The sequence below is a fragment of the Pan troglodytes genome, chromosome 16 (assembly GCF_028858775.2).
Source record: "Pan troglodytes isolate AG18354 chromosome 16, NHGRI_mPanTro3-v2.0_pri, whole genome shotgun sequence".
In the NCBI taxonomy this organism is placed as follows: Eukaryota; Metazoa; Chordata; class Mammalia; order Primates; family Hominidae; genus Pan; species Pan troglodytes.
Window position 1 is genome coordinate 46,295,137 of NC_072414.2, and position 27,166 is coordinate 46,322,302.

Here is a 27,166-nt window from a genome sequence, read left to right on the forward strand (position 1 = left end):
GTGACCTGCAGATATGTTGGGTCTCATTGTATTTATAAATCTCAGGAAAGGCAAAACTCCTGTTCACACTAGACAACTGTCTAAGAGCAGGGGTTGGAATTTTTTTTTCTGTAAAGGGCCAGATAGTGAATATTTTGTAGTTGTACCAGTCTCTGTTACACTGCTTAGCTCTGCAGTACTACTGCAAAGCAGCCATAGATATTAAGTAAATAAATGGAAATGGCTGTGTGCTGATAAAACTTTATTTTAAAAAACAGAAACTCGGAATTTGGTCAGGGTTTGGCATGAGGGCATGAGGGCCATAGATTCACTGGTCTAAGGAGTGAAAACAAGGCAGATAGAAATAAAGAAAAAGAATGCCTTAGGTTTTGTGATTCATTGACAATTACACTTCAGTGACAATAATGTGGTAGATTATGTGTACTTGTGGTTATACATTTGATTTAAAAATATTTTTATATATCACATGTTTCTTTTAGCACTGAATACTTATCATGACAAGCCTAACGTTTTTCCCAGCTTAGCAAAACTTCAGACAGGCTTCTTTCTGCCTCTATCGCCCTGACGTCCGTTTCCTCCCAGCCCTTGCAGATTCCAAATGACCTAAACCCACAGGCCTCTGACCTCCTTTCCCTTACAGCATTTACTTTAGAAAACTTACCATTGTAAATTCTTTCTCTGTTCCTTTGAGATGTAATTAAAAAAAAAATAAAAACCTTACCTGATCTTGTCCCTGTTGCAGTAGCCTTAATGAAAATTCCCTTGTCTAATTAACTTTGGTGCAATTTTTGCTTTGGCAGTACAAAATTTTCCATTACTTTGCCAGAAGAAAAAAATTATGTTGACAATCTGATCAATCCTAAGGAAATTACTACCAACATAGATACAATCTCTATTGTACCAATAAAGATTTTATGAATACCAATATTTTTTATTGGTATTCATTAGTTATTAGAAATTATTGTTTTTATACAAAAATATACATGTACTCATTTTATCTCAATCTGTTAATATAATTGTAATCTGTAATTATATCCAGGAAAGAGAATAGAATGGAACAGCATAGAGGTGCACTTGAATTCTATTCCACGACTTACAAATTGAAATTTTGAAGAGAGAAATCATATCTTTCATTACTGCTTCATAAGAAGTTCTTGATACATGATAGAAACTCAGTACATATTTGCAATTGAGAGAATCAGAGGCAGAAGCTCTTTATCAGAATTACATTTATTTTTACCTTCTCCTAGTGTGTTTCTAGATGCCAGAGTTTTTCAGTTGCCAAAAAGAAAGTGAAAATGAAAAGTTTAATTGAGCTGATATAGGGGTGTATGTCACCATTTATGTTGTAATAAGGGTGAGAGCACACTACATTGATTGATCGTTTTTAAAAATTTGAGGAAGTTTCAGAGTACTGACTTCTTTTTTCAGTTAAGAGTTGAAATACAGCTTTCAGAGATAGTTTCCACCATACTTTTAAAATGATGCTTTTGCAATTGAATTGTAACTTGAGCCCTAAGCTATTGCTGGCCAAGCACTAACTCAACTGAAAAAAAAACCTGTTTATGAATAAATCTATCTTTTAATTTAAACCGGTTGACTAATGAATAGGTATTTTTCTGTTGTTCTGAAACCTTGCATCAGGGAACAACAACAATAAAAGTAACCGGAAAGCCAACCAACCAACCAACGAAAGAACAACAAAACCTAGAACGCAACATTTGAAGACTCTCTCAGAATTACTTCCTTTTAATTCTTAAAAAAACAAAATTGGGAAACTCAGCTACAAGGAAGAAATGCTGTCTTTTCTCTATAATAAGGATACTTAACCATTTTCGAAAAAGACAAAAGTCCTTAATTCTGTGGATTTTCCTAGACACTATTTGATCAAAAACAGAAATCAAATTGTACCTTCTTTTGATATTTAAATACTCTTCAGGGTTAGCCAAATCCCCGGGTAATTTCATAATCTTCCTCTTTTATTAGAGATTTCTTGGTTTCTTTTGAGCACATTCCCATTTCTTTGAAGATGGATTTGGAGAATAAATAAATAAGGGGAAGTATGTTTTAAGTCAGAATCTGGTAGTACACTATGGAATTTTTCTCTTGTGAATTTCTCTTCAGACAAAAGAGTCTGAAACTGTTTTGCTGGTAAACCTGAGCATTAGGACTCAACGTCCCAGTGCTCCAAGGTACCTCCAGCTTACTATAAAGCATTCCTCTTTCCACAGAATATTTTCTGTGAGGGTACCATTTATTAGCCCTACCGGTTACATAAAAATAACCCTTTGTTCTGGAGCATGCGTCAGTAGGAGAGGGATTACAATTTTCCTGTTTGGACAAGTGATTGATCAAGGACCTGAAGAATTTGTTCCCACATGGCAAATGCAACCATCCATCTAAAATAAAAACAATTTTCTAACTAATGACAGTAAGAATGATAGGCTGTTCCCCTTCTCTAAGGAACACACCATTCCACATATTTTGCATCATGGGGTGAGGCATAGAACTTGTTTCCATCATCAATATTTTGGGAGTTCTTGATGCTTTTCATCTATATATGCAATGTGTATGTTCCTAATAGTGTTTTGACAGACTAATTGTTCACAGCTGAACACATCCGGGGAATTTTATATCAGTCATTATGGTTTAAACCATCCTCTGGAGATTATTTCTGTCAAGAAAATACATTTTCTTGAGTGTTTAATCAGTCATTTATTGTAACATGAAGGCTAAGATGTCTCACAAAGTCTGAGATTCTGTTAGGCTATGGTTTTGCCTCTACAATAGCAAAGGAGAGGAAAGCATTAGGTCAGTGTTTTTTACCTTGATGTGCTTACAAAACAACCCGTAATGTACCCTGGCACTGGCCATCTTTATCTAATTTATATTTAAATCAGAACTGTTTGGATACAGGTTACTTTAAAGTCACAGTCTGTTTTAACTGCTTTATCCAGGAATCTATCTGTAAAAAAGAGTGCTGCTTAACGGAGTCATTCATTCGTTTAAGAAATATTTACTCAGTGCCTATCATGTGCCAGAAACATTTCTATGGTTACAGCAGTGAACAAGCAGTCAGTCTAGTTTCTCATGAACCCCACATTCTAGAAGATGAAATTAATTTATTCAATAGATTTTCTGAGTATGTAAGTATGAGGACTTATATAGAATGTCTTAGTCTGTGAGGCTGCTATAAAAAATACCATCAATTGAGTGGCTTATAAACAACAGAAATTTATTTCTCACAGTCCTGGATGCTAGAAGGTCCAAAATTAAGGTGCCATCAGATCTGGTGCCTGATGAGGGCCATTTCCTGGTTCATTTATGGCTATCTTTTCACTGTGTGCAATCTTCACATGGCCAAAGGGATGGAAGCTCTCTGGGGCCTCTTTTATAAGACAACTAAAATCCCATTCATGAGGGGCTCCCCACTCATGATCTAATCACCTCTCAACAGCCTCACCACTTAATACTACAACCTTGAGTCATAGGTTTCAACATATGAGTTTTTCGTGAACACAACTGTTCAGACCACAGCACAAGGCAATGGGGAAATAGCAGTAAAAGATAGCTCTTGTCTCTAGTAAGCTCCTGATTTAGGGGGAAGAGAACGAAGAGATAAATAGTAACAAGCATGGGGGCTATAATGGCATAGGTATAGAGGAAGCAAATCCAAGCACAGATGAGAAGTGTCAGAGGAAGCCGATGGGCAGCCTGAGGGCCCCACCCTTACTTGTCCTTCAACTTCTGTCTTCCTCTAAAATGTGTGACTTTTATTTATTTTCCAATCACACACCATTGCTCTTGTACTCAAAATCTCCATAATTGGGCTCTAGCAACCCATAGCATCTTTGAGAAGCTATGATGTTTTTGGTCAAAACAGAAGTGACATTTAAGTGTTTGAGTCATCTTTAGTGACGAGAATGAATAAAATTCTAACTTATCACTGATAAGTTAGAATGCTGAGCTGAATTTGGGGGAGCAAGTGTGATGAATATTGTTTTAGTGTATTTCTAACATCAGAAATGCAGATAGTCTTTCCTTTCATTTTGCATAGTATCTCTGAAATTGCTGCAACAATCTAAGAATCATAATCTTCCTTTTGGTACTTCTTTCCAATCACCTTGTTCTTCTGTTCATTGATTATTTTTAAACTTTAGATGAAAGGCATTTCTAGTCTTTGAAAACCACAAGTTCCGTATGATTTCGGACACCTGTCCCTGAACTGGCATGTGAGTTAGAGGATTGTTTTATTTTTTTTGTTCAACAATAGCAAGTGACATTAACCCAGATGTGCTATTTGAAATACATATTAGGCCAATAATATTTTGACTATTAATGGTTAATAACTTTGTAGCAGTTGCTTTAGCCAAAAACTTGCCAGTAACTATCTCATTATTTGCTTTTTAAATTTTTTTAAAAATTGATTGATAAAATTTTATGTATTTATTATATACAGCATGATGTTTTGAAGTATATATACATTGTAAAATGACTAAATCTAGCTAATGAACATATACATTACTTTACATAGTTATTTGTGTCATGAGTACACTTCCACGCTGTTAGCATTTTTCAAGAATACAATGCATTGTTATTAACTATCATCACCATGTTGTACAATAGGCATTTTGAACTTATACCTCATATCCAAGTGAAAATTTTTATGCTTTGACAAATATCTCCCAGCACCCACCCTGCTAGCCAACTCCAGCTCCTGGTAACTACCATTTTACTCTCTAATTCAGTAAGTTCCTCTTTTTTTATATATTTCACATATGAATGAGATGATCATGTGGTATTTGTCTTTCTGTGCCTGGCTTATTTCATTTAACATAATGTTCTCCATGTTCATCCATGTTGTTGCAAATGATAAAATTTCCTCCATTTTTATGGCTGAATACTATTCCATTGTATGTATATACATATTCTTTATCCATTTATCTGTCAATGGACAGTTACATTGATTTCATATCTCGGCTATTGTGAGTAATGCTGCAATAAATATGGGTGTGCGGATATTTCTTGACATACTGATTTATTTTCTTTGGCTATAAGCCCAGTAGTGGAAATAATAGATTATATAATAGTTCTATTTTTAACTTTTTGAGGAAGCTTCTTACTGTTTGTCATAATTGCTGTAATAATTTACATTACCATCAACAGTGTACGAGATTCTGTTTGCTCCACCTCCTTGCCAAGGCTTGTTATCTTTTACCTTTTTTGGTAATAGCCATTCCAATAGGAGTGAGGTGATAGCTTATCGTGGTTTTAATTTGCATTTCTCTGATGATTAGTGATGTTACATATTTTTCATATACTATTGGGCATTTGTATGTCTTCTTCAGGGAAATGTCTATTCAGATCCTTTGCCCATTTTTTAATCATGTTATTTGTTTTCTTGCTGTTTAATTATTTGAGTTCCTTTTATATTTTGGATATTAACGCTTTATTAAATGTATAGTTGGCAAATTTTTTCTCCCACATTGTAGGGTGGCTCCTCACTTTGTTGATTGTTTCCTTTACTGTGAAGAAGCTTTTTAGGTTAATTCAATCCCATTGTCTATTTTTGCTTTTGTTGCCTGTGCTTTTGAGGTTGTAACTAATACATCATTACACAGACCAATGTCATGCAGTTTTTTCTCTATGTTTTCTTCTAGTAGTTTTACAGTTTTGGGTCTTACATTCAAGTCTTCAATCAATTTAGAGTTGATATTTTATATGGTGTGGGATAAGGGTGGGTCAAATTGTATTCTTCTGCATGTGGACATCCAGTTTTTTCAACATCATTATTAAAGAGATTATCCTTTTCTCATTGGCAGTCCCGTTGAAAATCATTTGTCAGTAAATGTGTGGATTTATTTCTGGGCTCTCTATTCTGTTCCATTAATCTATGTGTCTATTTTTATGTCAGTACCATGTTTCATTATTTGCAGTAAGTATTATCTTTTTAGAGTTTATTACTCTAACTTTTCCCATGGAACTAAAATTCCATTTGTTGAATTCTTCTGACACTAGCACCATTTACTTGCAAAAGTAAAGTCAAGTGTTTTAATGTTAATCCATTGTTTTTAATCATGTCTTTAGGGGAGAATATTAAACATTTCCAGAGATTGCAACAGTACTTTTTGACCTTTTTTTTTGAAGATGTACTCTCTGGTTTTTGAAGAAGTGGTTTGCAGCACCTCTGAGTCAGTCATTTTTAATTACTGGTTGTACTTGTAATCCTATTTCCACCCTGAGAATAATTTAAGTAGTGTTAGAACTGTAGCTGTTAAAAGTAAATGATTTTCAATGAATATGGTTAGAAGCAAGAAAAAGTTTGCCTTGGCTGTAACTACACATAAAGAGAGAACCCGTGCAAACTCAGAGGCGGACATCTTGCCAAATTGAACCTCCTGTAGAAGCCCATTAGCTGAAAGCTCTGCAAAGAGCAAAGATTGCCTCAGGCTGACTTCTGTGTCCAGTGCTTTCTTGCTATTTTTCCTAACCCCTGGCTGCAATAGAATCAAATGCTGATGGTGGAGAGAAGTGATGAATGCAACCGGACACAGCCAACATGTTATTTATATTCAGAAAGGCATAGCATGTTAGAGCATGTAAGGATTAGATCTTCTAAAAATCCTTTCATTTTGCAGATGGAAAAACTGAATCTAGAAGTGATGAAGTTACTTTGTAAGGTCACAGAAGAGGGCTAGGTTTGGCGTGAAGCATCTTTATGCCTTGGTACTTTTAACTCTAAATTGGCCACCCAGATTCCTTTTATCCCGCCTCATTATTTTATATATATATATATATATATATATATATATATATATATATATATATGTATGTACATATACACATGCACACACACTTTGCTGACCATTTCTTCAAGGTTTCAAAGAAATGTAGCCACTAATACTGATTCATATTTTTCCTTTTGTAAGATTTGTCTATTTTTCTTTTTTCCTTCAACCATCCAAGAAATGTTTACTTTGATGCATACTAATACCACCTTTATCACATCAATTGCCTAATCATTTACTATTTAGAGTCATGGAAAGGCAAGTTCAACATAGACTATTGTTTTGGTACTAGGAGCTACCTTCCTTAATTTAGCATGCTTTTAATCACAGTTTCTAGAAAAGGATAGGTATTTTTACCAAACTGGGGAAAAAATTATTGTAATGACCTGAAAATTCTGTTGCTCAGTTTCAGTATTTTATTTTGTAAAATCAGTATCAAATGAGTAAGCTTTTAATCTTGGCTCTCAACCATTTGTTTAAATCCCAAGTCACTAGTTATTTCTAAGAAGTTAATTTTAATGTAAGTTCTAACAGGTGGCAACTACTCCTAAGTATTGTATGTTTAATCTTTAGGTGTATTAAAAACTGTTTAATTTAACTATAACTAAATTTATTACTCATATTTAAATTTTTGACATATTTACATTTCCTTTCAATCAAACAACAGAAGTTTTGCTGATTAATTAGCTCACAAGAAAAACACTATGGTAATGCTAAGTTGTTATTGAAACTGGTAATAAAATATCTAGTGGAAAGAAAAGTAGCATTAAGTGAAATGCTTGGTTTTTCTTATTAGCCTTTTTTGATTTTCCCATATTCACCATTCTCATACCTTTATTTTGCCTTAGGAACTTATGCACCAAGATCATTTCATTAATATCTTTAAAATTCTTGAAATATTTTACTAAGTAAAATTAAACTGGTATCTATTTTACAGTAATTTTATTATATCATGAGGCATGTACTCCTAACTAGAAATTACTTGTCAGTAATACATTTTGAAAGAGAAAAGTCATTTTGTCAGTGATTTGTTTGACTTCTTCAATAAAATTCTTGTTCAATGATATTTTAAAATATTGTAGGTTATACAATTTTGCATGATGTACTTTAAAGTTTATGTAGTTTTTTTCAAAAGGAAAATATGTACAAATAATTTAGTTAAACAAGAATAAAAAACATGTTAAATTATCTTATTAGTGCTTAAGGTTACAATGAGACTTTTAAAATCAACAATAGGCAAAATTTGAATTAGCAAAATTTAAGATGTGTATTTTATATATTTTTTTCTGGTTAGGGTAATAAAACACGTTAATGCTACATTTAAAAATATACAATGTACATTTTTTAAATAACAAAAATGTATAACGCCAACCAGAGATAACACTATGATCATATTTAGCAGTATTTCCTGCTGGGTGTTTGTTTTTGTGTTTTCATGTAGACATATATACATATCTATTTGTGTTTGGTGTGTGTGTGTGTGTGTGTGTGTGTGTTGAAATAGTAAAATGTTTTTATCCTGCTTATTTTGGCAACTTACAGGGTTTCTTTGAATACGTGTTTGCTGACCACCTGGATGTTGTCAGCATCCACCTGTAAACTTTAAACTGAAAGACCAGCCCCTAAAAATTTTCCACTTTCTGCCATTTCTTTATTCAAATGAAGCACTCTTTTAGACTGGGGAAAAATATTTTTTAGCTTCTATTGGTGAGTTTTCTAAGCATATTTCTTTTTCTGAACAATGTAAACAACCAGTAAATTTTGTCTTGCTAAAAGCAGAGCATAAAAGATTCTATATAATCCCCAGGGTATATTGTTCCCAGCGTTCTTCCAGCCCTTTCTTCTAAGTAGCTTCACATCCCATTGCTCATTCCCTATTGTACAGGCAGTATTAGAATCTTGGGAGTTTTATGCTCTTTAATGGATATAGAGTGAGAAGGTGTGGGAAAGGAGAAACAGCTTTACTGCCTGGGGAGTCCATTAGCATGAAATAGGGAGGGATTGATAGCCTTGCTTGGCAGCAGTCTAGGCCCCAGATCTCTGATAAAGGGGGCAGACATTGGAAGGTTTCTAGAAATACCCTCCCATTCCTCTCTGTCAGGTTAGTGTTTTAGGAGTTTATGTATCAGCAGTCACTGAATAGTTCTCCATCTAGCCAGCTGCCTAAAGTTAGAAAAAGTTCCTTCCAGAAACTGGGAAATCTTTGATTGGTAACCTTAATTTCCAATACGGTTGTGATTTTGCATCCTTTTTGGTTTTCTCGGAAGTTTCCATGGGATGCTTAGAGGGATTGAGTCAGGTGCAGCTAGCTACCATCCATCATGCCCCAGAAATCACCTCAGTTAATTTTAATCAAAATGTAAAATATTTCTGTCAGCTTTCTAAGAGGAATACTGGCTTAATGCTTTAGAAAAGTTAAAATGCTGCTTTCAGTTTACTGATTATAAGTAGAATATTATTCGCCTTCAAAGTAGCCATTGTTATTACAGTTTTAACTGCTAAGTACTTCCGCCACATTTTCACAACATAATTGGATGTCTTCATAAACTGTCATACTCAAGCATATGTCCTGTACACTCTAACTCTACATCAATACCTTTAGTTTATATTTGGGTTCATATTACTTTAATTTGTTTTAATTAAGTAATGTTTCTTGGTCAATTAGTATGCACAAGAAAACACTGTGCTAAATATGGGCTGGATATATATCTTAAATTTTGCTGATTCAAATTTTGCCTATTGTTGACTTTAAGAGTCTCTTTGTAACCTCAAGTACTAAGAAGAAAGATAATTCAACTTTTTTTATTCTTTGATAAACTAAAAACTTATGTATATTTCTCTTTGTTTTTGTAAATAAAACTGCATAACATTTAAAGTATATAATGTAAAACTGTATAAAGCTATAATACTTATTGGGGAATAAGTCAAACAAATCAATAACACAATGCTTTTTTTTCTTTCAAAAGTTATCAAAGCATAAACCAAACACATTCCAGAAGGAACAGATACGTATACAAGTAATACACAATATTGAAGAGAGAGGGCCAAAGTAAATAAAATCATTATGTCAAAGATATATCTGTAGTCCCATGTTCATTGCAGCATTAGTCACAATAACTAAGACATGGAATCAACCTAAGTGTTAGTCAATGGGTGAATGTATTGAGAAAATGTACTATGTACTCACAATGGAATACTTTTAGCCTTAAAAAAAAGAATGAAATCTTGTCATTTGCAACAAGATGGTTAAACCCTGGGAATATTATGGTTAAGGGAAATAAGGCAGGCACAGAAAGACAAATACTGCATAATCTCACTTATATGTGGCGTCAAAAAAAAACAAAACAAAACTGGAATTCACGGAAATAAAGAGCGGAATGGTGATTACCAGGGTCTTAGGGAAAGGAGGCGGATTGTGGAGCTATTGGTCAAGGAATACAAAATTTTAGTTAGATAGGAGGAATAAATTCCAGAAATTCATTTTACAACATGGTGACTATAGTTAATAACAATGTGTTGTATTCTTGAAAAGAGCAAAGAGAATAGATTTTATGTTTTCTCACCACAAAAAATGATAAGTATGGGAGGTAGTGCAAATGTTAATTAGCTTGATTCAGCCATTCCATATTGTATACATATTTCAAACCAACATATTGTACATGATAAACATGTAATTTTTGTCAATTAAAAATAAAGAATTTTGTTTTTTTAAATAAAGAGAGTGAGGAGGATAAATTAAGAGAAGCTATACCATGGTGGATGGTTAAGAAGGAGTCTCTAAAGATACACTGCCTGAATTCCAGTCTTTGAGAACCTTACCTGCTCTGTGACTTTAAAGAAAAAAAATTAAAAAAGGAAAGAAGTGTTTAATTACAACAAATACAGAGAGGACATTAGACTTCAGAAACACTGGCAAAACAAAAGCAATTAAGTATTTAAAGACTAAGGTTACCTAGTTTACTTGGTGTTTTCATGCGGTTCATGGTGGGAACAGCAGCTTTCCCACTTGGTTTTATATTTTCAGAGATCATTCTAAATCTTCAGTTATTAACACTGTCAAAATTAGGCTTAAAATTGTTTTGTTAGGAAGTTTGGGTACTACAGAAAAATTCAAGGTTTTGTATCTTAGAGATCAGAAGCAGACAGTAATTCTGTGATATTTGGATTATCTCCAGGTACAAAGTATTTTTTTTTTCCTTCTGACTGTGGTATGTGAAGTGGTCGTTCTTAATGGAAGCATGGCAGGAGTGTCCATTTTCACTTCTACACTTTCTAAATTGTTTTTCTGCTTCCACTACCGACTCATTTGAATCCATCTTTATACCACTTTAGAGTCATCTTTTCAAATTAATCTGATAATGCTAGTTCTTTCTGCAGAAATCTCAGGTAACTTCATGTAGTTCACAAGAGAAAATCAAAACTCCTTGGCTAGATATTGTACCAATCAAGGTTTGGCCTTGACCTACTTTACCTTGGTCATCCCCTGGTACCTCTTCACTTTCCATCTTATTTCCTCTTAGTGCAAACTCCTGTCACTCTATTAACATTGATCTTGCTAAGGTCATGATGATGTTTATTTGTCAAGTCAAATAACTTCTTTTCTGTCCTATTTTATAAGACTCTTACTACACTTAACAGTATCAATCATCCTTTTATCAAGATTATCCTGATTCCTGTTTCCTGGGTTTACTTTTACCTATCTAGTATTTATTTAGTCTCAATTATAGAATTTACTTTTTTTCTTCTTGTATAATTTCCTTTTATATTGCTATTTCCCAGGTGACATTCTCTAACATTTCTTCATTTATTGTACACATTTTCCCTAGGTAATCTTATCCTTTCTCATGGTTTTTGATAATTCATGATGATGATCCCAAATCTAGGTGTTTAGTCCATGTCTCCAAAAACCAGTAACATTCCTACATGGAAGCTCTATGAGCACCTTAAGCTCATAGTTGACTAGATACATTATCCCCACCTTCAATTTTTTTCAATTTTTAGTTCCCAGCTCACTTGGCAGAAGAACCATTCACGTAGTCACTCAAACTAGAACCTTGAAACTTAACCTTTTCTCTTCCCCATCCCGCTCTCCTTATGAATTCTAAGTCCTGACAGTTATTCCTCTCTGAATATTTCTCAAATCCATTTCCTCCTCATCATCTACACATGACTACTCTAGTTCAGACATCCATCGTCGCTTCTCTTCATAGCCTCCTAATTGGACTCTTTACTTTCACCTTCCTTAAACTCATCCTCCTACATGCTCCTTCCATCAAATTAACCTATTTAAAATCCAGATCTGATTATTTCACTTCCTAAGACATGTTGAAGAACTAGAGTTCCTTGCTAATACTTTTTAACTTATATTTACTCTAAGATTTTGAACTTTCTCCAAAAATGTTTTTTGATGCATAGAATAGATCCAACTTATCTAACATGTTACATAAGACTCTCTGTAAATCCCTCAGACTTATCTTTGGCCATACCAATCCTAAATGTTCTCCTGGAAATTTGTGCTCTGTTAACCTAATATTGCTGGAGTTCACTTTACACAATATTTTCTTTCTTTCCATAGTGCCTTGATTTGTACTTTTCCATTCCTCTGGAATACATTCTTTATCCATCAATGATATCAAACTCTATGCCACGCTTGGCTATCTCTTAGTCATTCATTGACTGTTAGCTCAGCCTCATCTCAAGACATCTCCCCTGACCCTCCTCACCAGGCTGTGATATACACATTCTAACTGAGTGTCTTCATAGCACTCTTCTATGCCTTTTTCATAATTTTTGCATAACTGTACTAAATTTATTACATGACCAATTCCCCCAGCAGTCTATAAGCAGATTCATTACTGCATATCCAAAGCTAATATAGCATCTGCCATGTAAGTGTGCTCAGTAAATATTTGTTGGACCAACTTGTAGAGACGCTAAGCTCTTCACTCTTTCATGATCATTACCTCAACTCTCATTCTGTAGTCCTTGTGTTTCCTTCTGACTTCTCCTCTCTTCACCACTATGGGACTCAATTCGGCCTTTGGAGGATTGCCCTGCACCTCCAGGCCTGCTCCTCCATCCTATGGCCCACCCAAACCTTTTGGCTGCCTCTATGATTGCACTTTCTGCTGTACAACAAAATTAGGATTCGAGGTGTGTGCTTCTCAATTAGGAGTATGCATTTTATTAGATCAAGACTATGTTTTAATCAACTCCAGATCCTTACCATTAAGAAGAGTGCCAGGAATACAGTAAGTACATAACCAGTGAAGAAAGTGTACTCTGACCAGATGGCTTTAATAGGAATAAAGTGGTTAAATACTAGAAAACTCTCAGAATAAATTATAATACTAATTCTAATCAATTTTCATAGATGTATGTATATAATTACTATTTGACTATACATTGAAGTTATTTTTAAAAGAGAAGCTTAAAGTGTGAATGTAAGTTTGACATTACTTTTTTCTAACTTTTCTGTGAATAACATATGTTAGCACTAATGATAAAAGTGTGGCGAAGATTGTATTAAACTATATAACTCAAGACTGCACTTATTTACATGACGTTTCCTGAATTATACAAATTTTCACATATAACCTATGAATTATTTATTAACCTCTCATTTTGGTCATGGAAACACTGCTCTGGCATTCAAAAACCACAGTTTCTTAGGGTATTTTTATCATCAAGATGTTTGCTTAACCATCTCAAAGCATAAAATAGGCAAAGGGTGGTTTTTGATACTTCTAATCTTCCCATATTGCATTTGTATTTCCCTCAGATGACTTTTAAGTAGTGAGCAATGTTCAATAATTGTGTCATTTACTTTCAAATTTATTTAGTTTATTTTAAACTGACAGATAAAATTATACATATTTATCATGTACAATATGATGTCTTGAAGCACATATACCCTGTGGTATGATTAAATCTAGCTGATTAACATATACGTCATCTCACATAGTTATCATTTTTGTGGGAGAACTTTTAACATCCATTCTCCTAGAGTTTTTCACAAATACAATATATCATCATTAACTATAGTCACCATTCTGTAAAATAGATCTTTAGGACTTATCCCCCCATTTAATAAAATGTTATATCCTTTGACCAGGATCTTCCCAACCCTGCACCCCCTAACTGCTCCAACCTCTAGTAACTACCTTTCAACTCTCTGCTTCTCTGACTTCAACCTTTCAGACTGTACATATGAGTGAGATCATGCTGTATTTGTCTTTCTGTGTCTGGCTTATTTCACATAATGTCCTCCAGGTTCATCCATGTTGTTGCAAATGGCAGGATTTCCTTCTTTTTATGACTGAACAGTATTCTCTGATGTATATAACCATATTTTCTTTATCCATTCATCTACTGATAGATACTTAGGTTGATTCTATTCCTTGGCTGTTGTGCTGCAATACACATGGGAGTGCAGATATCTCTTTGACGTGCTGATTTCGTCTTATTTGTAGATATATCCATTAATGGGAATGATGAATCATATGATTGTCCTATTTTTTAGGTTTTTGAAGAACCACCATACTATTTCCCTTAATGGCTGTACTAATTTACATTCCCACCAACAGTATACAGGGTTCCCTTTTCTCCACATCCTTGCAAAACACTTCTTACCTATTATCTTTTGGGTAATAGCCATTCTAATAGGAGTGAGGTAATATCTGATGTGGTCTTAATCGGCATTTCCCTGATGATTGGTGATGTTGAACTTTTTTTTTATATACCTTTCAGCCTTTTCTGTGTCTTCTTTTGAAAACTGCCTATGTGGGTCTTTTGCCCATTTTTACTCAGATTATTTGTTTTCTTGCTACTGAGTTGTTCGAGGTTCTTATATGGTTTGGGTATTAACCCCTTATCAGATGTACAGTTGACATTTTATTACAGTTGATTACAGTTGACAGTTGATATTTTCTCTCATCCTGCAGGTTGTCTCTTCACTCGCTGGAATTTTTCCTTTGCTGTGCAGAAACTTTTTAATTTGATGTGCTCTTGTTTATCTGGTTTTGCTTCTTTTGCCTGTGGTTTTGAGGTCATATCAAAAAAAAATTATGTCATTTTTTACATAAATCTTTTAGTTTCACTTATAAAAATCATCCTGTGAATGCCTTAAGTAAGTTATTCCTGTGTCGCTCTACTATTTATGCTTCAAGTAACCACTAAGCTGCTGTTGCTTCCTTAACCAAGCACCAAAAATCTCAAGGTGGCAGCTAAAAAAGTAAAGCCAAGTAATATGGCTGTTTTATGAGAGCACCAATCCTTTCTGAAACCAAGAACAAGATTACTCAGCCTGATGACCTCCAGTATCCCTCTAAAAAGACAATGCAGGGTCTGGGTAATAACCCCCTTGTTTTTGAGTGTCCTAACAATTTATTTTCAAAATTGACTATGGCATTTCTATATCTCTTCTTCCCCCTAGTTCTTTTATTGTCACCTACACCATTTTAGGCATTACATTTTCCACAACTTTTGACCTGTGATTTTAGTCTGACAAATGTAATTACTTGTGAATTGTTGGAAAAAAAAAAAAAGAAATGTGATAGCATAGCTCTAAGAATTTTTAATTTCTATTTTTAACTAATATTTTTTGTTAAATAAATAATATTGTTTGTGGATTCTTAATACATATTAATTATAATCAATTCAGTGTATAATAAAGTCATAACACTTATCATTTCCTTAAAGAAGCAGTCATTAATAATCTAAATCCAGGGTTAATTTGCACAAATCATGGAACTCACATAGCATAAATTTTTATTCGTGATTCTTAAAGATGCAACTTTAAAGATTTAACCTTTTTTGTTAATCAGTATTATGACAAAGTAGGTAGCAAGGTGCCTGGTTAAGATCTAAGAAAAGCCACAGTTTTCAGGACCATCATTTATTTTTTGTGAGTGCCACTCAGGGCAGCTATTTATGTATGTGTTCAATAATACAAAATTCAGAAATGTCTAGATGCTTTGGTGGCACAGTAAGATATGAGAGCAAAATAGGATCACATTATATAGTGAAATTTTCTTTCCTCCATGTATATTTTATCTTTCACTGTTATCATAAGCTGTGCTTTCCATTTTCAAGTCTTTTGTTGTAGTTCAAATGAAAAAGGTTTCCTTGAGAGAAGTAACAAAATTGGACCCTTGATGCTTCTGATGGGTATAAATGATACCATTATTCAAGGTTTAAAAGAAATGATCTTTAAGCATAAAGCTGGCATTATTCAGTCTGTTCTCACTATTCATCTGTTTGCCTAATTAAATCTTGTCTGTAACAAAGTGCTTAGAAAAGAGAATTGCTTACAGAAGATATTTCTTTCTGAAAAAGCATACAAACTGGACTCAAGTCACAGGTTAAATTGACTTATTAATTCAATGTATAATGAGAGGAGGGTGTCTTGCTACTTTACAACTGTGAGAGGCATACAAATGCAAAACAACATTTTGGTGAAAATATGGCATTTCAGGAACCAAAATAAGTAGAAGCAGGGTTGAGGAAGTAGGGAGACTCCTGCGCAGTTGCTTTCCGATGGTGCTAAATTCCACTGGAAATTATACTTTTGGTGCATACATGCAACATTCAAAGTTGAGTTTACACATCTTTGTGGCAAATTACGTTCTTTTTTTTAAAGACACATTTATTCCGCATTATGATCAAACTATTACATTTAGCAATCAACATCAAGGGTGCAAAAAATATCTGCATTAAAAAGGTTCACTGGAATGCTTTACACAAAACAGAAACTAAAATAACGTGTTATACAATTGGTCACAAATATAATCCTTGAGTTTTTGGCCCATACACATGAGTATTGTCTAAAACACATCTTCTTTGACAGCAGCAAGGCCCTGTCACCACTGTGCCCAGCTGAATTCACAACTGTGTTGTAACCCATAGCTTCCTTGTCACTTCTCTGGCTCTCTTCTCCTTCTTAACTTTGGTTCCTGGCAGTAATTAAGATCTTCTGCCACTGGCATAGCTACTGCTGCTACTGGAACCACCATGACCACCTTGGTTTCCTGGTTGGTAAAGTATTGGCCTCCATGACCACAGGAACCAGAGCTTCCGCCTCCAAAGTTTCTACACTTCATTCGTCCAAAATTTGAAGATTGAATCCTATCATTGCCAAAATTGTTGTAGCTTCTACTACTTCCAAAACTGCTTCCATTATTACCAAATCCATCATATTCATCCCCACTGCCACCATATCCACTACCACCACAGCTGCCACCAAAGCCACACAATCACTAACGTTTCCTCCATGACCAAAGTTGTTATTGCCCCGAAACCGCCTCCATGGCCACCACCAAAGCTTTTAGGACCACTTTGACCTCTTCAACTGGGTGAGGCACTAGCCATCTCTTGCTCTGACAGGGCTTTTCTTACTTCACAGTTGTGGCCATTCACAGTAAGGTGTTTCTGAATGACAGCCTTATTTATGGAGCCATGGTCATCAAAGGTTACAAAAGCAAGACCCCTTTTCTTGCCACTGCCTCAGCTATGATTTCAATCACTTCAATTTCCCTGTACTGTTCAAAATAATCTCTTGGGTGATGTCCTTCAACGTCTTCTTTAATGCCACCCACCAAGATCTTTTTCAAAGTTAAGTGGGTACCTGGTCTTTGAGAATCTTCTCTTGAGACAGCTCTCTTTGTTTCCACAACTCTTCCATCTGCCTTTGTGGCCTTGCGTTCATGGCTACATCCACCTCCTCCACAGTGGCATATGTGACAAACCCAAAGACCCTGGAGCGCTGGGTATTTGGGTTTCTCATTACCACATAGCCTGTGAGTGTTCCCCATCGCTCCTCAGACTCACATTAACTTTTTTCAAAGCTTAACCCTCTGATGCAGAGCTTCTGCAGCTGTTCAGGCTCTTTCAAAAACTGACTTCGACATGACAACAGTGGCAAGGGAGACTTTAACAATGCTTTCTCGGCAGCGTCCATGGGCAAAAAGGGCAAATTACACTCTAATTAAGGCACTTTACATTTGTGAATGAGAAATTTTCAAAAGGCCAAAATTGTTTTTCTTTCAATTAGAGATTGTGCAGTTTTCTCTCCTTTTCATAGATGTAGCTGTGGAATTAATTGCTGATGTTAGAAGCTCTGTTGTTGCATGAATTAATTAATTTCTGTCTTAAAAACACTTTATGTTTTTTGTCTTTCAGGCACTTTTCATGTCTGTCTTCTAAATACATGTGCCCCGGTGTCCCTGCCGTCATGAGCACCTTGCTGGCTAATATAAATGCTTTTTATGCTCACACAACAGTTTCAACAAATGTACAGGTTTCTGCCTCAGATCGATTTGCTGCTACCAACTTTGGTGTAAGTATAATTTTTTAAACTTTAAAATTCCTAGCAGCTTATGGGAGTTACATTTCAAGAGACTTTGAACTTAAGATATTCTTGGAATCTTATTGCAGAAAGGACATTTTAGGGAATAAATTCCCATTTAGGGAATAATGGGTTCCAGCTCAAAGTTCATTTGAAACATTTTTAGTAAATTAACTTTGACAATCAATAAGAATTTTCATTAGATTGAATCTTCATATCTTAAAGGATCTTTTTCAGTGAGGGAAAAACATACATTTTATAAAAGAATGCTGGGACTTTATAGGGAATTCTCAACATATGCAAATTTGGTATTCAACATTTCAGATTCACTGCCTTGTAGATATAGTTCCCTAGTAAGTGTGAGCTTGGCTGCCATCTCTGGAACATATTAGGCTCCATTTGCACTTCCTATTGGTTCCTTCTGGTACTGATGGATAGTGGCACATCCTCTAAGTAAAACATGGCATGTGTTTAAGGAGCCTACAAAAAACAATCTGTGCCTAATTAAGGCTGTCCATCTGACATATGCAAAGGCATCAAGAATGCATTGAAAAGTAGAAATTCAGGGAATCAAAGGAGCCCCAAGAATTCGTCTGTTGCATCCATCATTGTAACTCTTTCTCTGCAAATATACTGTAACTGAAATTGGCAAGACTGGAAATAGGATGTAAACTAAGAGTATTTCTAGTAAAGTGGTAAGAGTCAGAATTAAAAATGAGTGGAGATGGAGAAGAGAGAATAGATACCAAAGGTTTTCAGGGCATAAAATCAGCAGCCTTAATAGCATTTGGTACGTTTGGGGACATGGACAGGGAGGGAAGGAGAAGATGCCTGGAAATATTCCCAGGTTTCTGGTCAAGGCAAATGGGTAGGCAGTAGCGCTGTTCAGTAATCCTGTGAGACAGGTTTTTTGTTCTCTCTTTTTTTTTTTCATGGAGGAAACTAAGATCAGTTGTGGGAAGGTGATTTTTCATGGCACAATATTGTTTCCTCTGCACTTCCAATTTAGTTTACTGAATATATTTTTGTTACAGAGTATATTGTTTAGAAATCAAATTTTGAGTTATGTGTCATAGAAAAGAAACACTTGAGACACAGCAAATATAAGAGTGAAAACCCAATAGGGAAAAAGATGTGCTCCTGTGTTTACTCTTTTTCTGTCCTTTTCCTCTAAAAGAGAAATGCATGCGAGGTGTATGAAGTGAATTAGAATAATCAAAGGAAAGTATAATTGCTATTTAACGCCAAATCAAATAAAATGCCAGTAAAGGAGACTACTCTTTGGGTTAGGAGTTATGCAGTTTCCGTTTTTATTGAAATTTAGCAAGTCAGTTTAGTCATCTAAGCCTCAGTTCCTCAACATGCTCAATGAAGAAGATAATTCTTACTTTAACATGTTTCTCAAATTTAAAATAATGATAAAATGAGATAAAAGATGGCAAGCCAGTTGATAAAAGTTAAAAGTGTCAGTGTATAAAATATGAGAATTTTGTCTCTCCTGCCTTACCTACAGTATAACCTACAGTATCAGCTACTTTTGTTAGACAGATTGACTCTTGCAGAAGCTGGAACCAAAGAACGTTCCCTAACCAGTTCAACAAAATCCTGTTGTTACCAAATACCAGATCATAGAACAGCTTTGTTATAAAAACCTCATCTTAGTAACAGCACTTGCTGTCTTGGGATTTTACCTATAATATAAAGCATGCTGCACTATGAAATTGTTTTGCTTCTAATATTCCGTCTGTGTATATTGTGAAGAAAAAGCCACCATCATGGAACATTGAGCCTTTCTCCCTCTGAGAAAGATGTGTTTAAGTGATTAATATCCACCATAAAAACTACCTAGAGGAAAATTAGATAACATGCTCCTTTACTTCATGTTGACCCAAAGAAGAGACAGCAGATTGATTTCAGTACATTTTAGTATTTCAGTGTCAGCGTAGTTATAACAAACTTCATTTTGTAAATCCAATAACTTATTATAGAATAGGGCCAAAAGAAAGAGAAATGTTTCTTCAAACTACATCATGAAAAGTTGGTGGTTTGGTATATAAATTTGACTATATTTTTCTAACTATCAAAAATAATGCCATTTGATGAGTCAAATATACCTAAGTATATCTCCTGCCTCTACATTGGAACCTCAGGTTTTTATTCACCTAACTTAAAGCTGATTCTGTCATCTGGGACTCAATGACAATTATATGCTCCCTTCTTGATCCTTCTCAAAGGTGCATAGCCCACACATTTTGAGACTCCAAATAATAAACCTGTAGAAAAAGCTTTCTTACCTATGAGAATTGTAAAACAGATCTTTAAGAAAAGAAAACCATTACACATTTAGACCTTTTCAAGTATAAGTCTTATCTGAAATCATGATGTGGATGAAATATGTTCAAAAATAAAGTGGAAAGGACAGAACCCTTGGGTGTGCAGAAGAGATGCAAGCAAAGTTTACCTAGGAAAATGGCTAGACCAATTGGATGACAATGATTTTTTTTTCAATGTGATTTTATCGCACCATTGCACTCCAGCCTGGGCAACAGAATGAGACCCTGTCTCTAAAAAAAAGTGATAACTGTAAAAGGTAAGGTAAACTATTTTGGGAAAAGGGTAGTATATAATATCATTAACTGTCATAGAGAGTTCAAGTAAAATGGAGAAAGAAATCAGCCCATTGAATTTGGCAAGTAGAAGGTCATTGGTCAGTGAAGCAATTGAGGTTGAAGCCTGATTTCATGAAGTTTGTTCAGTGAATGGCATATAACAAGCTTGTCCAACCCACAGCCCATGGGCCACATGCAGTGCAGAGTGGCTTTGAATATAGCCCAATACGAATTCGTAAACTTTCTTAAAACATTGTGAGACTTACGCATGATTTTTTTTATTGCTCATCAGCTATCATTAGTGTTAGCGTATTTTATGTGTGGCCCAAGACAATTCTTCTTTTTCTATTGTGGCTCATGGAAGCCAGAAGATTGAATATCCCTGGCATAGAAGCACAGTTATATAAATTAAAGCTCAATTATTCCATAAATATGATACAGTCATTAAAAATCGAGTTTTTATGGAAGAGGTTCAATAATTGAGCAGTGCCCATGATAATAATAAATGAAAAAGGTATGCTAAAAAACTCTATATGCAATTTAATTCCAACATTGAAGACACACACACACATACATACACACACTCACACACACACATACAGGTTTAGAGATAAGACTGGAAGGAAATGTGCTCAAATACCAATGATGTAGCCACCTAGTTGGGTTATAGCTGACATTTTGTTGGTTTTGTTTTATATGAATCTTTATATAACAGTCTTTTTGTTATTATTTTACTTTAAGTTCTAGGGTACATGTGCACAACGTGCAGGTTTGTTACATAGGTATACTTGTGCCATGTTGGTTTGCTGCACCCGCCAACTCATCATTTACATTAGGTGTTTCTCCTAATGCTATCCCTCCCCCAGCCCCTCACCCCTCGACAGGCCCCGGTGTGTGATGTTCCCCTCCCTGCGTCCATATGTTCTCATTGTTCAACTCCCACTTATGAGTGAGAACATGTGGTGTTTGCTTTTCTGTTCTTGTGTTACTTTGCTGAGAATGATGTCTAAAATTTTTTATAAAATACCTTAAGTCTGTATTAACTTTATAACAACATTCTGAAAGAAGGCATGAAATTGGATGAGGAAACAGACTATTCTTTCAAGGAACTTAAATCAGAAGATAAAAAGAGAGATTGGGCAAGAGTTAGAAGGTTTTTCCATATAAAAAGAGACTTTATTTTTTTTTATCTGCTTGGGTAGGGATTTTTAAACTATTTAATAAGGTAAATATAAACATGTTTATAGAGTGTTAGGAAAGGAGTTAGTTGCAAGAGTGAGGTTGCGAATTTCTCAGATGGGAGAATAAGTGACTATAAGTACTATCTCAGAGGAAACGAAGGAAGTGCAGTCATGAGGGCAGAAGGAGAGGCTAGCCTTTAGAACGAGAAAGGACAAACTCTGTTCTGAAATTCAAGGAAATAGTGTGAGAGTCCTTGCAGAGAACACTAAGCTTTTGATATAGAAGTGAAAAGTTGGGGTAGTTGTACCTTATTTTTTAATCCTTCTTTAAAGTTGTCAGGAAGGACAAGCGTTGCTCATTAACAAAACAATGGGCTGTGAAATGGTTGCAGAGGGGAAGGGGGGTGGTAAAAGTTTGGATAAGCTACTGAGGGGAATACAAAAAAGAATGTTTCAGGGACATGTAAAAGAAAATCCTAGTAAACTGAAAGTGTCATTTGCTGTTGGGCACTATAAATGTGTTGTCACAATTCTTGTGACAGTGAGACTTTCTTAGAGTGTGTCAGCATTCTGATGCTTATCTACTAGGAGATATAGCTGATGGTTGGATTGACTCTAGGCTGAAATTTTGCAGAAACGAGGCCATGGGAAGGTAAGGAAATTCATATAAAGATAATGGGGTGAAGGTAAAGTGATTTGCCATTAGCTCTAGTTTTGGTAAGTGGAACCATGAAAAGCATGATGGATAGCAAGAGAGAAGGAGGGGAGAAGTGGGGAAAGGGACAGAGAGAGTGGAAGAGAGAAAACAGGCAGAGACAGAGGATTGTGGGAGGAACATATTAATAGCACCTTTCAGTTAGCATTTTGCAAGGGAAGTCTCAGGTCCAAAAGGTAACTCAGGGAGTAGATTGTTGAAAATTGATTGTAGAACAGTGGTGTGCTAAAACTGGCTGGTACCTGCTCATGAGAACTGATCAGTAAATTTTCAGGAATATTGCAAGCTTGTTAAACACAGCCATCCTTGAAATTGGACATATTAAAAGTATTTACAACATGAAAGTTAGCAAATGCTAAAAATCAAGGCTTTTTGCTTTCAGAGAGCCACTTTACCAGCGCATCACTGAGTATAAATGTTATTTGGAGTCCAGACAAAGAACTTTACTAGATAAAGTGTCTCTATGTGTGTTGAACGCACTCATGGGTAGATCAGGAGTTGAAAAGGAACAAAATTCCATGAGGTGGGAGGCAGTCAATATTTTAATTTTGAAGGTGTCTTTAGGAAATTTATTTAGTGAATTATCTTGAAATACAAATATCAAATAAATCAATCGTAAAATTAATATTTTTGAGCTGTTTGTTTACTTGAGTATATACATGCTCAATATATATAACCAAGTATAAGTGATATTTTTATTGACTGACCAACCTCTATAATATTTTCTTTCTACACATTTTTGGCTGCATTTTCTTTGATCACGTCATATGACAAAAAAATTGAAATATTATTTTTATAATTTTTTTTTTTACTTAGCTGAGTTGACATATTTTTTAATGGACACTTTAGAAGAGTTTATTTCACTTTCACAATGCCACATGCGTTTTAGTGATTTTCATAAAATTTGGGAAAACACCAATTATTTTTTTCATATGTGATGTAAAAGCAAAAATTACAGCTGACAAAGTTAAACAGGCAAGGCAAACTTTATTCAAGACTATTGCAATAGGGAAGAGAGGCCAGAGCTCAATTAGAGCTCAACTCCACTGAAATGAAAGGCAGGGCTGAAATAAGGAGAAAGTATTGAAGGATGATAGTGGGGAGGTTGATCAATGGGATGTAACCAGTGCACTGAGTAATTTTGAGTCTGTAATTTTTTCTTCTGCGATTAGGCCATCTTTGTTTGCTAATTACAGCCATGGAAGTTAGGGTCCTATCTTCCCAAAGAGGGTGGGAGGTAGGAGTGCTCTCTCCTTGATGATTACATTTCAAAGGGAAGGCTCCCAAGTCTTTTAGGAAGGCATTCTTGGATTATGAAACTGGCAAGAGGCTTTAAAAAATATTTCCATGTCAAGGGGCAGAAAAAGAATGTACTGTTACAACTTTTCTAAATAAAATGCTTTAAGAAAAGGGAGGTCGAGACCTAGAGTCAGGAAGAAGCCTATCTAAAGTTTAACCAGGCTGAGGGGAAGGCTAAGCATGTCTTGATCAGTGAACAATAACATTTCAATGCTTTTCAAGTTTTCCTGTGAAGGGCCTCTTCAAATATACTTTGAATTGATGAAATTTATTAATTATTTTGTCATTGAAAGCATCATTTTAGTGGCCTTTCATAATAGTATGATATTTCTTTTGGTATCAGAATTAATCTCAAATCAATAAGAGCTATAAATATATGTCCAATATGTTCATGTTTAACACTAATTGAATTATTTAAAAATTACCAAAATTGCCTATACATTACTTCTGTTTGAAAAGTCTTTCTTAATGAATTGCTGTTTTTGGTATGATCTGGAAAAAAAGTGTTACAATTTGCTTGTCGTGTTCTGAATTATTTTTATCTTATTCCTGAAAATTTTACAAAAATCTAAGATAGCATGAATACATAGCCAGCTCCTCCCAGGGTTGCTAAAGAAGGTGAGGGCTGAAGAGCTTAAGCATCATTAGCTTCTGGTTAAATTCATCCCTGCTGTTGAAGCCAGAGTTTGAGAAAGAAAGAAAGAAAATAATGAGAGATGCTGAGGATGATGCAGAAGTTATCATACCCCTTCCTTACAAGAGCTTTTCCTTCCACGGTTCCCCAAATCCTGGGGGGAACTTCCTGAAGGTGCACAGTCCGGGGAGCAACTAACTACCTCTTCCCCCTGCCCATGGGCCAAATGCAGTCCACTAACTCACCAACTGGTTTTGTAAGGCCCATAAGCTAAGAATATTTTTTAATATTTTCTAATGTTGAAAAAAAATTTTAAAGACTGTTATTTTGTGAAACATTAAAACTATCTAAAATTCAAATTTCCACATCCATAAATCAAGTTTCACTGGACAACAATCATGCCTATTAGTTTACATATTGTCTATGGCAGCTACTGTGCTATAGTGTCAGACTGAATAGTTGAGACAGGGTTGGCAAAGTGAAAAATATTTACTAAGTATCCCTTTGTAGATAGTTTGCCAATCTCTGGTCTGGTTATTCTGGTCAACTAATTAAACCAAGTTGTTGTTGGTTTTTTTTTTTTTTTTTGCTTGGATTTACCTTTTATTATTTTTTTTAATTTATTTAAATTTCTAATTGGATACATAATAGTTGTACATATTTATGGGGTACAAGATAAATTTTGATACATGCATACAATATGTAATGATAAAATCGGAATAACTGGAATATCTATCATCTCAAGCATTTATCATTTCTTCATGTTGGGAACATTCCAATTCCACTCTTTTAGTTATTTTGAAATACACAACCAATTATTGTTAACTATAGTTGCCCTATTGTGCTACCAAACACTGGATCTTATTCCTTCTAACTGTATTTTTGAACCTATTGTAATATTTATTATTATGTTTATTATTGATTTGCCCCCTACTAGACATATGTGGCCCTTATTTAATTAAAAAACTGAATAATGTGGCAGTTTTAGATATTGTGCCATGTCCCTTGGGGAAACATTTTTTAATCACCCAGTCTTTCGTTATTCCACAAATCACACCCTACAGGCAGTAGGCTTGCTCTGCTCTGCAAAGGGAATCTCACTCTAGTTAAATAGAAATGTTGTAAATAAAATTAAAGTTCAAGCTGTCCTGCTGTTTAAAGAATCTCTATGAAAATTCAATCAGCAGCATACTTTTAATTTCACATCATCTGATGTTGTTCTGGCTTTCAGTGACAAGAAGCCCAGCAGTTTTCTTCACAGTTTTCTATTTTCCTTGAATGTAAATTTTCCAGCTGGGCACTGAAGACTAGGTAGGGAAACCAAATGTGTGAACTTTATCAGTCAGAAATCTTTTCAACTCCATGAAACAGAAACTCACGAAATACATTTAACTAAATAGGATTTCCCCCTTTGCTCCCCCGCTCATGGAACCTAAGTCCACAGAGGTAGGGAATTCAGAGCTGGTATAGCTGCTCAGTATTGTAATATTTTAAAAGAGTGGGCAGATGGGGTAAGATGGATGTAGGCAATCCTTTTTTTTTTCCATTCGTTCTTTCCATTTTCATCTAATGGGCATGAAATAAGCACTCTATCTTCTGGAGGCTATTAGAGTTTTAGGTGGGAAAAGGGAAGAAACACAGAGGGCAAAAGTTGAAAAGTCTGAATGCTATACCTAACAAAGAATTATGCAGCAAACACTAATGTAACAACAACCAGCACCATTTGCCCCAGTGAATATAAGAGGGCCGATGATTTGGGCCACAGTATGGTTGATCAGTCACTTCAACTGTCTTGATGATTTGTGCCAATCACAGAGATAAGATAAGGCATCCAGAGATGTTACACGAATCACACTCACTTTGATAATCATCTAAATGATTAACTTTACTGTGGCCTAAACTAATTATTGTAGTGATTCTTCTGTTTTTCTATCTGGATTGAGGGCCACCAACCCAAATGCATGGAAGTTGGAGAGTTAAGAAAGGACTGTATAGCTTGCCTCATCCCCTGGGAAGGTATAATGGAGAGTGGCAGAGAAAGATCTAAGACGTTCAACTCATCTGTATTTTCTGTAGGTTTGTTGGGATAAAGGGTCTTAACCTGCCTAAGAAGATTGCATACTTCTGGAAGGCAGGGCTCATTTCTTAGGCTCCTTTATTGCCTCCACAGAGGTTAACACAGAGATGATACTCAAACTTTCTTATACTGATGTATAAATCTGATGATGGCAGTTTATTCAGAAAATTGGAGTTTCAGCTTAGGAACAATTTGTCACCTCCTGTTAATATTCAGCTCACTCCATCAAGATCAGTGACTTCGAGGCATAAGAGTTATATACCCCATAAATCCACCTCCTCTGTGAAACTACTGAGAAAAGCTTTCATTTTTGTCAATATCCTCCAAAGTGCAATTTGGTGTTTACAGAATATTAATGTTGGCAGGGGCATTTTATGTCATTTAATCTTACCTCTCCCATTTTATTTTTTGATGAGAAAACTGGAATTCAGAATAGTGGAGTGTCTACCTATAAGGTTTGTATGTGTGACTTTTATGTTTTGACTTTGTTTTTGTTTAATCCACCCAACTTTAACCACA

General features: G+C 35.0%; 1 protein-coding gene across 2 annotated transcripts in view; it reads left to right on the plus strand.

The window, feature by feature from the left end:
• UNC13C (unc-13 homolog C) overlaps positions 1 to 27,166 on the plus strand; it is a 787,554-nt gene that overhangs the window by 467,767 nt on the left and 292,621 nt on the right. For both annotated transcript variants that reach the window (XM_054667546.2, XM_009429165.5), the window contains one exon: positions 17,967 to 18,123. In XM_054667546.2, the coding sequence (XP_054523521.1) occupies positions 17,967 to 18,123 (157 nt within the window). The remainder of the gene's footprint in view (positions 1 to 17,966; positions 18,124 to 27,166) is intronic.